General features: G+C 42.8%; 1 protein-coding gene across 2 annotated transcripts in view; it reads right to left on the bottom strand.

Annotated features, from left to right (window-relative positions):
- Positions 1-15,218, bottom strand: part of TRIM29 (tripartite motif containing 29) — a 62,978-nt gene extending 47,760 nt beyond the window's left edge. The window contains exon 1 of one of the 2 annotated variants that reach the window (XM_082273893.1): positions 14,439-15,218. In XM_082273893.1, coding sequence (XP_082130019.1) covers positions 14,439-15,044 — 606 coding nt within the window. In that variant the 5' untranslated portion in view covers positions 15,045-15,218. The remainder of the gene's footprint in view (positions 1-14,438) is intronic. The other variant, XM_082273892.1, reaches the window with a different exon arrangement.
- Between the last annotated feature and the right edge of the window lie 610 nt (positions 15,219-15,828).

Below are 15,828 nucleotides of genomic sequence, written 5' to 3'. Positions count from 1 at the left end.
AGGGTATGACAAGGGACATTATGTGCAGGAGAGTAGTGCAGAGGGTATGACAGTGCACAGTATGTGCAGGAGAGTATTGCAGAGGGTATGACAAGGGGAAATATGTGCAGGAGAGGAGTTTGGAGGGTATGACAGGGGACATTATGTGCAGGAGAGGAGTGTGGAGGGTATGAAAAGAGACATTATGTTCAGGAGAGTAGTGCAGGGAGTATGACAAGGGATATTATGTGCAGTAGAGAAGTGCAGAGGGTATGACAGTGGGCAGTATGTGCAGGAGAGGAGTGTGGAAGGTATGACAGTGGGCAGTATGTTGCAGGAGAGTAGTGCAGAGGGTATGACAAGGGGCATTGTGTGCAGGAGAGAAGTGTTGAGGATATGACAAGGGACATTATGTGCAGGAGAGTAGCACAGAGGGTATGACAAGGGATATTATGTGCAAGAGAGGAGTTCAGAGGGCATGACAGTGGGCAGTATGTGCAGGAGAGAAGTGTGGAGGATATGACAGTGGGCATTATGTGCAGGAGAGTTGTGTGGAGGGTATGACAGTGGGCAATATGTGCAGGAGAGGACAGAATAGTCTGGAGGGTATGACAAGGGGCATTATGTGCAGAAGAGGAGTGTGGAGGGTGTGACAGTGTGCAGTATGTGCAGGAGAGTAGTGCAGAGGGTATGACAAGGGGCATTATGTGCAGGAGAGGAGTGTGGAGGGTATGACAAGGGACATTATGTGCAGGAGAGAAGTGCAGAGGCTATGACAAGGGGCATTATGTGCAGGAGAGGACTGTGAAGGGTATGACAGTGGGCAGTATGTGCAGGAGAGTAGTGTGGAAGGTATGACAGTGGGAAGTATGTGCAGGAGAGTAGTGCAGAGGGTATGAGAAGGGGCATTATGTGCAGGAGAGGGGTGTGGAGGGTATGACAAGAGACATTATGTGCAGGAGAGAAGTGCAGAGGCTATGACAAGGGGCATTATGTGCAGGAGAGTAGTGCAGAGGGTATGACAAGGGGCATTATGGGAAGGAGAGGAGTGTGGAAGGTATGACAGTGGGCAGTATGTTGCAGGAGAGTAGTGCAGAGGGTATGACAAGGGGCATTATGTGCAGGAGAGGAGTATGGAGGGTATGACAAGGGACATTATGTGCAGGAGAGAAGTGCAGAGGCTATGACAAGGGGCATTATGTGCAGGAGAGGACTGTGAAGGGCATGACAGTGGGCAGTATGTGCAGGAGAGTAGTGTGGAAGGTATGACAGTGGGAAGTATGTGCAGGAGAGTAGTGCAGAGGGCATGACAAGGGGCATTATGTGCAGGAGAGGAGTGTGGAGGGTATGACAAAGGGCATTAGGTGCAGGAGAGGAGTGTGGAGGGTATGACAAGGGACATTATGTGCAGGAGAGAAGTGCAGAGGCTATGACAAGGGGCATTATGTGCAGGAGAGTAGTGCAGAGGGTATGACATGGGGCATTATGTGCAGGATAGGAGTGTGGAGGGTATGGCAAGGGACATTGTGTGCAGGAGAGTAGTGCAGAGGGTATGACAAGGGATATTATGTGCAGGAAGGAAGTTTGGAGGGTATGACAGTGGGCAGTATGTGCAGGAGAGTAGTGTGGAGGGCATGACAGTGGGCAATATGTGCAGGAGAGGACAGAATAGTCTGGAGGGTATGACAAGGGGCATTATGTGCAGAAGAGAAGTGTGGAGGGTGTGATAGTGTGCAGTATTTGCAGGAGAGTAGTGCAGTGGGTATGACAAGGGGCATTATGTGCAGTAGAGAAGTGCAGAGGCTATGACAAGGGGCAATATGTGCAGGAGAGTAGTGTGGAGGGTATGACAGTGGGCAGTATGTGAAGGAGAGGAGTGTGGAGGGTATGACAGTGGACATTATGTTGCAGGAGAGTAGTGCAGAGGGTATGACAAGGGGCAATATGTGCAGGAGAGTAGTGCAGAGGGTATGACAAGGGATGTTATGTGCAGGAGAAGAGTTCAGAGGGTATGACAGTGGGCAGTATGTGCAGGAGAGTAGTGTGGAGGGTATGAAAGTTGGCAGTATGTGCAGGAGAGTAGTGTGGAGGGTATGACAGTGGGCAGTATGTGTCAGAGAGGAGTCTGGAGGGTATGATAAGGGGCAATATGTGCAGAGGACTAGTGTGGAGGGTATGACAGTGAGCAGTATGTGCAGTAGAGGAATGTGGAGGGTATGACACAGGGCAGTATGTTGCAGGAGAGTAGTGCAGAGGATATGACAAGGGGCATTATGTGCAGGAGAGTAGTGCAGAGGGTATGATAAGAGATGTTATGCGCAGGAGAGGAGTGAGAATGGTATGACAGTGGGCAGTATGTGCAGGAGAGTAGTGTGGAGGGTATGAAAGTCAGTAGTATGTGCAGGAGAGTAGTGTGGAGGGTATGACAGTGGCCAGTATGTGTCAGAGAGGAGTCTGGAGGGTATGACAGTGGGCAGTATGTGCAGGACAATAGTGCAGAGGGTATGACAATGGGCATTGTGTGCAGGAGAGGAGTGTGGAGGGTATGACAAGGGACATTATGTGCAGGAGAGTAGTGCAGAGGGTATGACAAGGGATATTATGTGCAGGAGAGGAGTGTGGAGGGTATGATAGTGGGCATTATGTGCAGGAGAGGACTGTGAAGGGTATGACAGTGGGCAGTATGTACAGGAGAGTAGTGTAGAGGGTATGACAAGGGGCATTAAGTGCAGGAGAGAAGTGCCGAGGCTATGACAAGGGGCATTATGCGCAGGATAGGAGTGTGGAGGATATGACAGTGGAGGGTATGATAGTGGAAAGTATGTGCAGGAGAGTTGTACAGAGGGTATGACAAGGGGCAATATGTGCAGGGGAGGAGTGTGGAGGGTATGACAGTGGGTAGTATGTGTAGGAGAGTAGTGTGGAGGGTATGACAGTGGGCAGTATGTTGCAGGAAAGTAGCGCAGAGGGTATGACAGTGGGCAGCATGTGCAGGGAAGTAGTGCAGAGGGCATGACAAGGGGCATTATGTGCAGGAGAGGAATGTGGAGGGTATGACAGTGGGCAGTATGTTGCAGGAAAGTAGCACAGAGGGTATGACAGTGGGCAGTATGTTGCAGGAAAGTATTGCAGAGGGTATGACAGTGGGCAGTATGTGCAGGGAAGTAGTGCAGAGGGTATGACAAGGGGCATTATGTGCAGGAGAGGAGTGTGGAGGGTATGACAAAAACATTATGTGCAGGACAGTAGTGCAGAGGGTATAACAGTGGGCAGTATGTGCAAGAAAGTAGTGCAGAAGGTATGACAAGGGGCATTATGTGCAGAAGAGGGGTGCAGATGGTATAACAGTGGGCAGTTTGTGCAGAAGGGTAGTGCAGAGGGTATGACAAGGGACATTATGTGCAGGGGAGTAGTGCAGAGGGTATGAAAAGGGACATTATGTGCAGTAGAAGATTGTGGAAGTTATGTCAGAATGCAGTATGTGTAGGTGAGGACTGTGACGGGTATGTCAACAGTACGGAATGTATGGCAGAGGGCAATATGTCATGTGTAGTAGAAGAAATGGTGGTTACTGATCTTTCTATAATTATTACCAAAATCACTGCAAATGTGAATGACAAAGGTGGAGAACTGTGCCCCACAATGCATTTTGCACCCAATTGCAACACTGGGTAACTATAAAGTAGCAGCATTAGATCTGAGCTCTCCTCTAGAGGGTTTTACAGAGGAAGAATATAGGTTGAAATCAGTATCCAGAAAATGGGAAGGATACTGAAACTGGAGGCATGTGTCAGTAGAATTGGGTCAAATAGATTTTAAAAAAAGAAATACCAAAATGTAGTTGTTACAGGTGAATGTGTAATGGAATCCTGAAAAAATGAAAGCAGTGCTGGGTACATGGGATGGGATATGGAGCAGGACTTTTTTGCTTTGTTTAAGCAGCAATAAGACATTTAAGTTAAGAATCCAACTAGACCAGAGTCAGTTGAAATGAAACTTTGGTGTGGTGCTCAGAAAAATCTGACTGATTATTGCAAATAAACTGGAGGGTGTTGAGGGGTTAATGCACATACATTCAGGAAGCAGGGTTTTTTTAAACATGTTCTGAGAACCAGCTGTTGAGATATAAATGCAAATCAGGGGCCATTTTACTGCTGGTATAGATACTAAGGAGTGAGGTGCATGTGATGGATGCAGGTTACAGGGGAAAGATCAATGTGTTCTCTATCCTAACACACTCATAAACACAATTGTGGACTGCACACTGAAAAGTAATGCATATTTTCTTCTTCAGGGGTGGCAGGGGCTATTGATACTATTAGAAGAGTGTATCCTCCTTGCTCACCAACTGTGCATGCAAAGTCTTAAAAAATTGCAAGTATTTGCCTCTCCCTGTTGCAGCCTAATCCCATTATGAGTTACTTGCAATGCAAGTCAATATTTTATTTTTAATAATTTATATGTGAAAAAATGCCCCTTGGTAGTGTTTGCAAACAAGCTGTAGTTTATTCTGGTACTTTTATTTTTAATATATGTATCACTATAATTCTACTTATTTTTTCTTTTTGTCCTTATTTTTTTATCTCAGTAGAAAGAAAGTAGTAGAAATGTTGCTACTTTACATTGAGATGTGATCGATTCAGTACAACTTTTTGGACACTATCTCGGTGATCCTTGGTGTGCTGGCCACATATCTTTTAGTCTGCGCTGTTTGTGGCCCCCAGCCGGTGGTCACTGCAGCACCCAATTACTTTACAGAAATTTCCAGAAACATGTGCTTTGGGAATATTTTTCTGGACTTATTTTTATAATAGTCTCATGTTTCAAATAGGGATACAAGGAAATTATTGTCCCTGAAACTGCACCATAAAATCCAAAGCCTATTGAATATTCGATTTTTCTTCTTATCTGAGCTTTGCATGACTTAAGGTACAGTGTAATAACTAAACAAGTGCATTTATTGCGGTGGTGGAATTACCAGGCTTGCAAGGGTAGCACTTGCGACCAGGCTCTGGTGTTCTGCCACTGTGGACAGCCCCAGGTCTGCTCTCCCCTGCCTCATCCTTCTTGCAGTTGCTCTCAAATTTACAGAAAAGGGGCCATGTGCCATACCTTCGCTACATGCTGAACGGGGGACCACCTCTTCCTGCCCAAGCCGAGACCTGCTTGGTCTCGGCTGGGCTGGACTGTGCTCAGAACACTGGTCAGGTGAATTTTAAAGTGACTGCAACTAGGGGGCGCGGGCGGGGAGGAGGACCAAATGACTTACAAGAGATCAGTGTATGACAGCTCCAGGCCACACAGAGTCTGTGCGGAAGTCATTCACTCTGTGGAGGGTCACTGATGTAAGGGGGAGTGGAGACCCTGCAGTAAGAGGAGACACTGATATAAGCGTCCCCACTTATATCAGTGTCCTCACTCCCCTCCTACATCAGTGAACCCCTTTACCTTAGTGTATTCACTCTGTTGACTCTGGTTTAAAGGGGAAATCTGATATAAGGGTTCTCTGTTCACCAGAGACCCCACCACCACCCCCTTCCCCCACATCAGTGTTTCCAGCATTCTCCCTTAAATCAGAATCAGCAGAGTTCACTCTTACAGTGCAAAGTGAAGAGGAACTTTTCAAACTCTGATGTTAGGGGGGTCTATGGAGACCAGAGAACATCATACATCAGAGTTCCCCTTCACACCAGAGTACACAGCATTCCGCTTTACATCACTGTCCACAGTGTTCCCCTTTACATTAGGGTCCACAGAGTTCCCCCTTACATAGGGGTCCACAGAGTTCCTCTTTGAACTGTAAAGGGGAGACCTACAAACTCTTATGTACTGTAAAGGGGAAATCAGATGAAAGGGGGCTCTAGGAATGCTGAGAACTCTGATGTAGGGGGGGCCTCTAATGTAAAGGGGAACTCTGTGGACTCTGATGTAAGGGGGAACTCTGTGAAATCTGATGTAAGGGGAAATGCTGTAAAGGGCCCTGGAATCAATTGGAAGGGCCCCGTGCTGAGGTTAGGAGGGCCCCTCATGGTTTCATGGCACTGGGGCCCTGACGATTCTAGTTACACCTCTGATTTATTGAAAACCACGATTTAGGGTATAGTGGGTTTGATTTACTAAAACCTGGAGAATGCAAAATCCGGTGCAGCTGTGGATTGTAGCCAGTCAGCTTCTAACTTCAGTTTGTTTAATTAAGCTTTGACAAAAAAAAAAAAGTTGGAAGCTGATTGGTTTCTATGCAGAGCTGCACCAGATTTTTTACTCTCCAGCTTTAGTAAATCAACCCTTGTGTTACAAACGTGTCATGATTGGATTTGTACTATTTGTAATAGTATGATTATATAGTATTTGATAAGCTGATATACACCATCTCCATAACAATGTGTCCCTGAAAATGATTTTAAAATGTTGGCACCTATTCACAAAGCTCATTTCTGTTTAATCCTCAGATGAAAACCCATATCAGGACAAAGAGGACACCATAATGCATACTGTAGTTAAACAAATGCGGCAAAACCTGTTTTGCTACGGTAACAGTAGTGTTGCTGGTAAGCTTTTAAAACCTTTTAACATACCATAAATGTTTATTTGGCATGCAAACTAGCAGGAATGACTGTGCTGAATTTCCAAATTGTATGCAGAATTGCAGATAAAATGGAGCTGGAAGATGTCAGTTGATTGTATAGGTGTATGTTCACGTTTATTTCAGTTCTGGGTGGTTCTGGGTGGATCCACTGGGTGGGTGATGATAGGTTATAGCTTTCAACGTTTCTGACAATCTAGGTTTTACACTTGAGTTCTAAGCTCCACCATTTTACTTACTGTTGGAGTTCCCCTATATTAATTTATTTTAGATTACAGAGAATGAAGGATAAGCTCTTTATTATTGTAATGGCTGCAGAACCAGAGAAACAATTGCAGTGGCGGAAGATCATGTAGAAAGCTCTAATCGAAAAATGGCAAAAACCAAAGTGTGATGCTAGCAGCCAAAGACCACCAAAAATGGAAACATGCTTTGGGCATACTTTCTCTTTAAATCTCTATTTATCTGGGCCCCTGCAGCTTTATGTCATAATGTGTTAGTATCCACTGCACACTACCACATTATGACAGACTTACCTGTCAAAGAGAGCCTTCCAGCAGTGCACTGTCAGTCTTTTTTCCAGGTTTGCTCCATTCAGGCACTTGAATGGCCAGGCTGCATTGACGTCACTTCCACGCATGGGCATGGGAGTCACATCACCACAGCACAGAGAGGATGCCAAAATGTACACTGAGCTGTGCATGCGCAACTCTGTCTGTGTACAGGCGGCCCCGGATTATAAACATACGACTTACAAATGACTCCTACTTACAAACAGAGGGAGGCAACAGGTAGTGAGAAGAAATCTACCACTAGGAAGGGAAATTCACTCCTTTAAGATGTATTATGGGAAAAAGGTGTCTCCACTGAAGCTTTGTCACCAATCTTTGTCTAGCACCCTACAGGTAGGTGCTAGGTAAATGTGTAGTTGTGTAGTGGGCCTTGTCTGCCTAACAGCAGGGCCATGATTTCTTTTTGGTAGGGTGTCATGGCTTCCAGGTGTGTCTGCTGAAGGGGGGAGTCTCCTCACTGGCTCTGTGAGAGGCTTCTCATAGGGCAGTGGAGGAAACCCAATCAGGGATACATTCAGGCTTGTAACTACCCCAGAAGGCAGATTCTGCCGCAAAGGATTCTGGGAGTGGGTATACGTTCGAGGGAGGGCATGACTCTTTGGCGGGAAGCAGAGTCCCAGGAGGGAGAGGACGGCTGTCTCTCCTCCTGTCAGAGGAAGAGGATGTCTCGGGTGCTGCCTGAGAATCCAGAGAGTGCTGAGTTGAGCTGAGGGGGATCCGGTGTGCCGAGAATCAGCAGAGAGCGAGAGGGGTCCAGTCCCAGGAAAGCCTACACAGGTTGTGAGTACTGAGGATTTCCCCTGGGGGTCTGCCTAGAGTCAGTGGGGACCACTCCGGAGAAGGTTCTAGGATCCAGGAGTCAGCTAACTTTAAAGGGGGTACCTAGTCAGAGGACCCTGAAGTGATAAAGGGGGTACCTAGGTTAAGGAACCTGAAGTGGTAAAGGTGGTGCCTGCCGTTTGGGCCCTGAAGAGTTAATGCACAGTGTGAGTGCATCAATTGAGAGTTGCAGCCATACAGGAATACACAGTAAACTACCTCAAGCCAGGGCAAGGCTGGAGAGAGTAGTCAGTGACTTTGCAGGGCAAGCAGTGTCAGATGTTCCACAGTCCTGGATCTTCTAGACTTAAGTCGGAGTTCTAGCACAGCTTCCAGAGATATAGTGTTTTCAAAGCGCCAGTAAGCGTTGGCTAGCATCGGCTGGCTTTAAGACAGCGCTAACAGGCATTTTTGCTATAAAGTCCAGGAATTGTACATAGTCGTGCCATAGGAGTATCCCACTCATTCCCTTCTCCTATCCCCTAAAACTACAATAAAACAACCAAACAAAGATGCCGGCGTTGTCTATGTATCAGTTCTTACACCCAGGGCCACAGCTCACATGGGCTGGAGAGGTAACCGGTAACAATGGCAGACCCACATCAGGCCACAGGCCTGGAATTATTGCTACATTTGTTTCCACAACAACCCAAAATTTTCAAAATCCAATTGTCACAGTGACAGAAAGTGAAGTGAAATCTTCTGAACAGGGGCACAGTGAGCAAGACAAATGTTACAGGGGTGTTAACCCTTCCCTATGCTATCCAAAAACCTTAAAAATTATTCTTTTGGCTGGGGCTACACTTGAAAAAGATACCTGTTTTGACTTACAAACAAATTCTACTTAAGAACAAACTTACAGACCCCATCTTGTTTGTAACCCGGGGACCACCTGTGCATTATCGCTGACAGGCAGGAGGAAGCAATTAGCATAACGTAATTTGAGGTAAAATATAGAACACAGAAAGTAGAAGTGAATCAATTTTACATTTTTTCCATTGTTTCCTCCCTCGACCAAGGCACACGAAAGAGAGCTGGGTAACAGAAAAATTGCTGTGATTGGCTGCCTAAGGATTTAGCAAGTAAATCTGGATTCATCCAGTTTTAAAGCCTGAAGTCCTAAGAAACTACCTTTGAATACAGACCACGGCTGCAAGCTGTCACTTATCAATTTCTCAGGTGGGGTTGAAGTGATGTCAGTCTGCGTAACACGCAGAATTTGGCTGCAGGCAAGTACCTTGTCTGCATAATGCTCAGGCACACCCAAGGTGGGGCTGCTACACAGCCATAGATTTCAGTTATTATACAGAGGCATTTATGAAATGTCGTAATGAAGGAGACGCCCTCAGTCAGTTCTGTTGAGACAGGACCATAGCAGCATGTAAGCCTCAATACATTTAACCACTTCCAAGCTGCGCTTTTCCCTAGCTTACCTAAAAATGCTTGCCAAGTAGCTATGCAAGGACTATACAGCATAGTAGTGCAAAGCACAGTCACCTTCTGAAACCAGCTAAGTTTTGGAGTTTCTGAAGTTAAGTTACTGAAAGAGATAGATAGATAGATAGATAGATAGATAGATAGATAGATAGATAGATAGATAGATAGATAGATAGATAGATAGATAGATAGATAGATAGATAGATAGATAGATAGATAGATAGATAGATAGATAGATAGATAGATAGATAGATAGATAGATAGATAGATAGATACATGGATACACTATATTGTCAAAAGCATTGGGCCACCTGCTTTTACACGCACATGAAATGTAATGGTTGTCCCAGTCTTAGTCCATAGGGTTCAATATTGAGTTGGCCCACCCTTTGCAACTATAACAGCTTCAACTCTTCTGGAAAGGCTATCTACAAGGCTTAGTAGTGTGTCTGAGAATGTTTGACCATACTTTTAGAACCACATTTGCAAGGTCAGGCATTAATGTTGAATGAGGATAGATAGATAGATAGATAGATAGATAGATAGATAGATAGATAGATAGATAGATAGATAGATAGATAGATAGATAGATAGATAGATAGATAGATAGATAGATAGATAGATAGATAGATAGATAGATAGATAGATAGATAGATAGATAGATAGATAGATAGATAGATAGATAGATAGATAGATAGATAGATAGATAGATAGATAGATAGATAGATAGATAGATAGATAGATATTAAAAAAGAATAGCGCGCAAATGCAAAAGAAATTACTACCAAATCTGAAGAGAGTCCATAAATAAAAAATTCTTTTTTAATATACATGTCTTTTGGTTCATAGCTGCAGCAGCTTTGGAAATACATGGGTATGCTCCCCCAAATTTTTTGCCTGTTTATTATGTATTCGGTCTGACCAGACTATCGAGGTTGAGCAGCCCTCCCCACCCCCCACATACACCTGTACTCAATCAGTGTCCACCATCAAGTGGATATAGGAGGAGTCCCCTGTAGTGCATTTGCACATTTTTCCCAGCAAGGAGTATTATCTCCAAGGGTTAGAAAGGCTGGATTCATCTCTTTTTCATGGATAGTGTAGGACCCACTGATAATGGGGTACTTTGACGCAGTAGTGGGCTTGAGCACGATATGGCCATATGGTGGGACCAAACCCCCATTTTTATTTATGGACTCTCTTCAGATTTGGTAGTAATTTCTTTTGCATTTGCGCGCTATTCTTTTTTAATATACATGTCTTTTGGTTCATAGCTGCAGCAGCTTTGGAAATACATGGGTATGCTCCCCCAAATTTTTTGCCTGTTTATTAGATAGATAGAGATACTCATACGATCAGGAAGCTGCTGACCATTTTCAAAACAAGCAACAAAAACTCATTGTGACCAAACGTTTTCCCCTTAATGTATATCTTAAGACAAGAGGTATTTTTTTCCATCTGTGTGCCATTGGGCAAATGCCATTTGCTTCCTGTCCTGTACACACATTAGGAAGGCAGAGAAACTCCCTACAAAGCGAGGGAATCCCCACTTGGACAGTTGGCACCTGAACAAGTTTCTCCATTGGAACCCTTCCCTTCCTTTCCTGCAATGGTATTGAAAACGTTGGGTTAGGAGTTCTGGATTCAAATGAAAAAAAAATATTATTAATCTCCAGTTAAAGGGAGATAGCTCTCTGTTATACAGGGTATCCCAGAGGGTTCATAGAAAAAGTTCAAGCAAAGTGTGAAAGAATGAGGGCCACAGGTTAGTTTAGTCCAGTAAACCTTTATCAATCATAGTAAAGAATCTGAAATCAAAGTTAACACCTTTTGTGGGGTAGGCTCCCTCTTCATCAGGGCTTAGAAGATGGCTATGATAGAGGACCATAATGGACTTACAATTGTAAGGCAACATAGTCATAAGGCCAGCAGTGTAATCTCCAACTGACAGCAAGTTGAAAGTACTCTACCATCATTATAATTTCTGTTGCCTCACAATTGTGTGTCTAGTATAAGTATTTTTTTATAAAAACATCTTCCAAGCCCTGATGAAGAGGGTCTTGAACCCCTGAACGCACTGGCTCTGTCTTTTTACCAAGGTTAGCAAACTTTTACTGGACTTGCGCAAACCTGTGGCACTCTCATAATTTTCCACATTGCTTGTACTTTTCCTGTTTTAGGGAATATTTTAAATGCAGGATTTTCTTCACTTTCAGTCCCAAAGACAGTGGTCACCAAGACATAGAGAATGAGTAAAGTGAGGACACAGACAGCTTTTAAAACTCAACAGGGGTGCTAATCCCACACTGTTCTATTCAAAAATTAAAAACTGTTTTATCCAAAATTAAAAGTTTTTATTAAACTTTTATTTTAGACAATTTTGTGTGCTTTATTCAAATAATGTTTCATCTTGCTGAATTTTTTTTTGAGAAGCACTACCTTTTTTGTGTTGTAGTTTTTATTCCTTAACCCTTATTTCTTCTAATGTACCAGTAGTACTTTTTTGTTAGGATAGAGAGAAGAAAGGATTAGAACCTCTGCCAGGTTTTTTATTGCTGTCTGGGCCCCCATCGAGGAGACTTCTTGTACAAGAAGCCAGTTTGATTTCCTGTTTCATGTTTCTGGATCCAGAGAGGTAGAATTTGATTGTAATTGCTGCATGGGCAATCTTTTGAGTTTATGTTAAACTCTTTGATACATAGGGCCCATTGTGTGGTCAGCATTAGGGATGACTATAGTGTTTTTTTTCCTTTGTATTTAAATACACAAGATCCTAAGCTCGCCATGCATGTGACATTTTTCAGTCAATCTCAACCACTTTCGATCCGACCAGAATTTCAAATAAGATTAAAAGTATTTATCAGAAATGAAACAATCTACACCCATAGGATCAATCAACAACCAGTATGTGCTAGATTATAAAATAGAAGTAAGGTGTTTTTTCTATCAAATTAATCTTTTGCTGCATGCTTACAAAAAAAAGAAAAGAAAACAGCAATAACATCAAAAGTGATTTGATTTTTCCACCATGTTCAAGCTAGGTCATTTCAATTCCATTTCTTTGCTGTCAATCAAAACCACAATTTTAGAGATTAATTGCTCTGGGATCACCACAAAAAATCTGGAATAAGAATTCTGATCACCCAGTCAAATTTTCACATGAATGGCCAGATTTAAAAGGTTTTATTCATTGGAAAAACTTAGTTAACTTTTTTTTTTTTGGTTTTTCCTTGGATAGTAGATTATAGATATTGCTAAGAATTAGGTTTGCTTATAAGAAATTCTTTAAAAATATTTTTCATTTACTAAATACGTTTAATCTGTACATTAGATTGACATGATCTGCCAAACTTAATCTGCACATGATGATCTGAGCGTTCAAGTCCACTCGGAGGTGGTAACATTGGGAATGCATGATTAATAATTCTCTAACGTCTTTATGGCTAGCTTTACAATACAAAACAACATTGTGCGTGTACTTTGGATTGCCGTGGCTATCAAAAGGATTGTTAGTGAAAAGTAAAAACAATAAAATGGTTGTAATCAATTATCTAAAGGGAAAATATGCTTAACTAGTTGGATTTAATTTTAATTTATGGCTCTATTCAATACAACAAAGCAGTGTGCTACCCTGTGTGGCAAGTTTTCATTAATAAAGCTGGATATACAGGCTGAGCCTGTCCCAGAAAAATGATCAATATATTACATTCAATTTCACTGGAGTCTTTTTGTTTAAAAAAAAAAAAAAAAAAGGATACATAAACTAGCTGAATTAGACCTCCCATCTTGTTCTATACATAGATTATATGAAAACCTTTCACACGTGTTTTTTTTTTTTCTTTCTTTTTTTAAAGAAACAATTTTAATAAAGAATACAACTAATATCCTAATAGGACTATAAACCTGTTCATCATGGGTCCCCAAGAATAAAGTGCCAATTTAAATAGATGTTGGGTGGATGCTGGGTCCCTCTATCACCCCTGGTTGCTTAACCTGAAGCCCGAGGGCCATATGTGGCCCTTTGGTATATGATTTGCAATCCTCAGAACTCAGCAGTTTGTAGTGAGAACATTGATTGGGATAGTAGCATTGATCTCTACTAGCCTCATGTAACATGTTCCCAGTTTCATATTGCCTTCTGCAGCAAATCCCCAGCCAAAAATGTAGCATGTCCACACTCTCTGACCCTCATTTCTTCTATTAGGTCTGCAGTTTCTGACAGTCCTCTCAAGCATTACATAGATTGAACCTTATGTGTGGCCCTTTGTTGATGTCAGGGGCCACATTTGAGGCCCCTTTAGCTCAGAAGTGGACAATCACTGCTCTGTCACTTTCACATAGACTTGAACATTGTACACTTCTAGGGCCAGTAAGGAATAAGAGACATTCTTCACAATAATCAATACCATCTATCCTGCTTCCGGTTCGATATCTGACCCCATTGCACATTATGGACCATGTAAGAGATCAGGGCATTACAGAGGCTACATTTCACCTACACCTTTCTGTCTATGCTCAGTGAATAAACATTTGTACATTAGCATTAACTGAATTAAAGGGGTCCAAAAACTGTTGCCATTGTTGTCACACGGTATATAGTCTTTATATAGTATCACACACTGACGTTCCAACTTAGATGCAATATGTGTGGATAAGTTGCCTGGGATTCCCCTGTATCTGATTAATGGGTTTGCCTACAGTGCAACAAAGACCTACTGGTAAAGGTAAAACATACAAATGTAAGAACATTATTGTAAAGAATACACCTGATGGACTAAGCTATAGATAATATGATGTCTGGACTGTTACTGACAGTCTATGTGTAAAGAAATTACAGTTCTCCTATTACCTTTGCTACAATCCAAATGTTTATGTGTAAAGAATTTTATATCAGAATTTCCCTTGGCATAATGTGAATATATGCTTTATTTAGATATATTATGAGCTTTGTGGCATCCTCACCAATAAGACTTCAGTGAAACTTGATTTTGTTTGGTCATTAGCAACTAAAATAATACTTCAGATGAGAATTTGAAAACATTACTTACCTCCTTGCCATATTTTTCAGCCTCCACTGTCACGGTGTTGTGATTCTTGTGTTCTTGGAACATACACAGGTAACAGATGCATGTCTGGTCTGTTTGACAGAACAGCTCCATCGTTTTGCTGTGCAGTTGGCATTTTCGAGCTTCAAAGTCTCTGATGGGATCCAGTAGCTTATGGTCCCGAAACGCAGCCCCCTCTAGATGGGGCTTCAGGTGAGGTTCACAGAAAGATGTCTGGCAGACCAAGCAGGACTTGACAGCTTTTTTCTTGTCGTCGATGCATGAATCGCAGAGGACATCATCGTTATCCATAGATCCTAAACTTCCACGAATGGATCTCCGAGCTTCTGAATTCTCAGAACCAGGACTGCTGGGTGTCTGCGAGTCTGATGAACTTAAAAGACTCAGCCTGCCAATTTTAATACTCCCTATTCCAGGGCTGGTTTTTAATAATGATGACTTCACGCCTCCTTGTTCTGGGCCAGGACTATTGATGAGTACCTTCTGGTTCCCATCATTGACGCTTGAGTTTGCAGGATCCGGTTGGACAGGGCTGCCATTTTCTTCAAAGTGGGAGCCGTTGGTAGCTTTCATATCTTGATCTTCCATTTCTCTCTATCACTGTAGAATTCCAAGTACTGGTCACTCTGCTGAGATTCTTTAAAATCTGAGAATGAGCAAGAAAAGTGCTCTGATAAAAATCTACCTCTGACTCACACGTATTCTAGTGAAGAAACCAGATTCTTATTGATGATGATGAATGACAGAAAAGGAGATATGATGAAGAGATGAGACAGCTGAGGTTACACAATCTGATCCACACCCAGGAAGCTCTGAGAACATTCTTGCCCTGCCCTCCTTTACAGAAAGAGACTTTTTTTTTTTTAATTATTTTTTTTTCACTGGCTGCAACCTGCCCTGTCTGTCGTTGTGGACAATTATTTTTTGGCAGTACAACCTGCTGATTAAGTATACTATAAGCTGTTAGTGACCTACATACGACAGTAATTTTGATGTGCACATAGTTACATTACAACAATGATAGCTTAAATAAGGCAGTGCAAAGAGCAATACTGATACTGAAGCACCAACTAAAAACTAATTACATTTCACCTTTAGTAAATAAAGCTCGGTCAGAGCGATACATGGTTTGAGCTGCTTGCTAATCATCAGTTACAGCACATTGCATGCAGTAAGGTTCGATAAACCTTAGAAAGTCAAACAGAACTTAACCACTTGCCGACCGCCCCGCGCAGATTTACTGCGGCAGGGTGGCTCAGTTACGCATAATCACGTAGATCTACGTGGTTATGTGCACGTGGATTCTGCGGCGCATGCTGCCAGAGCTGCGCTCTCGCTGTGATTAGACACAGCGGGTGCCAGACCGCGAAGG

The sequence above is a fragment of the Pelophylax lessonae genome, assembly GCF_965119305.1.
Source record: "Pelophylax lessonae genome assembly, chromosome: 12".
NCBI classification, from domain to species: Eukaryota; Metazoa; Chordata; class Amphibia; order Anura; family Ranidae; genus Pelophylax; species Pelophylax lessonae.
Note: the sequence above shows the minus strand (reverse complement) of the source record. Positions and strands in the feature narration are given on the sequence as shown.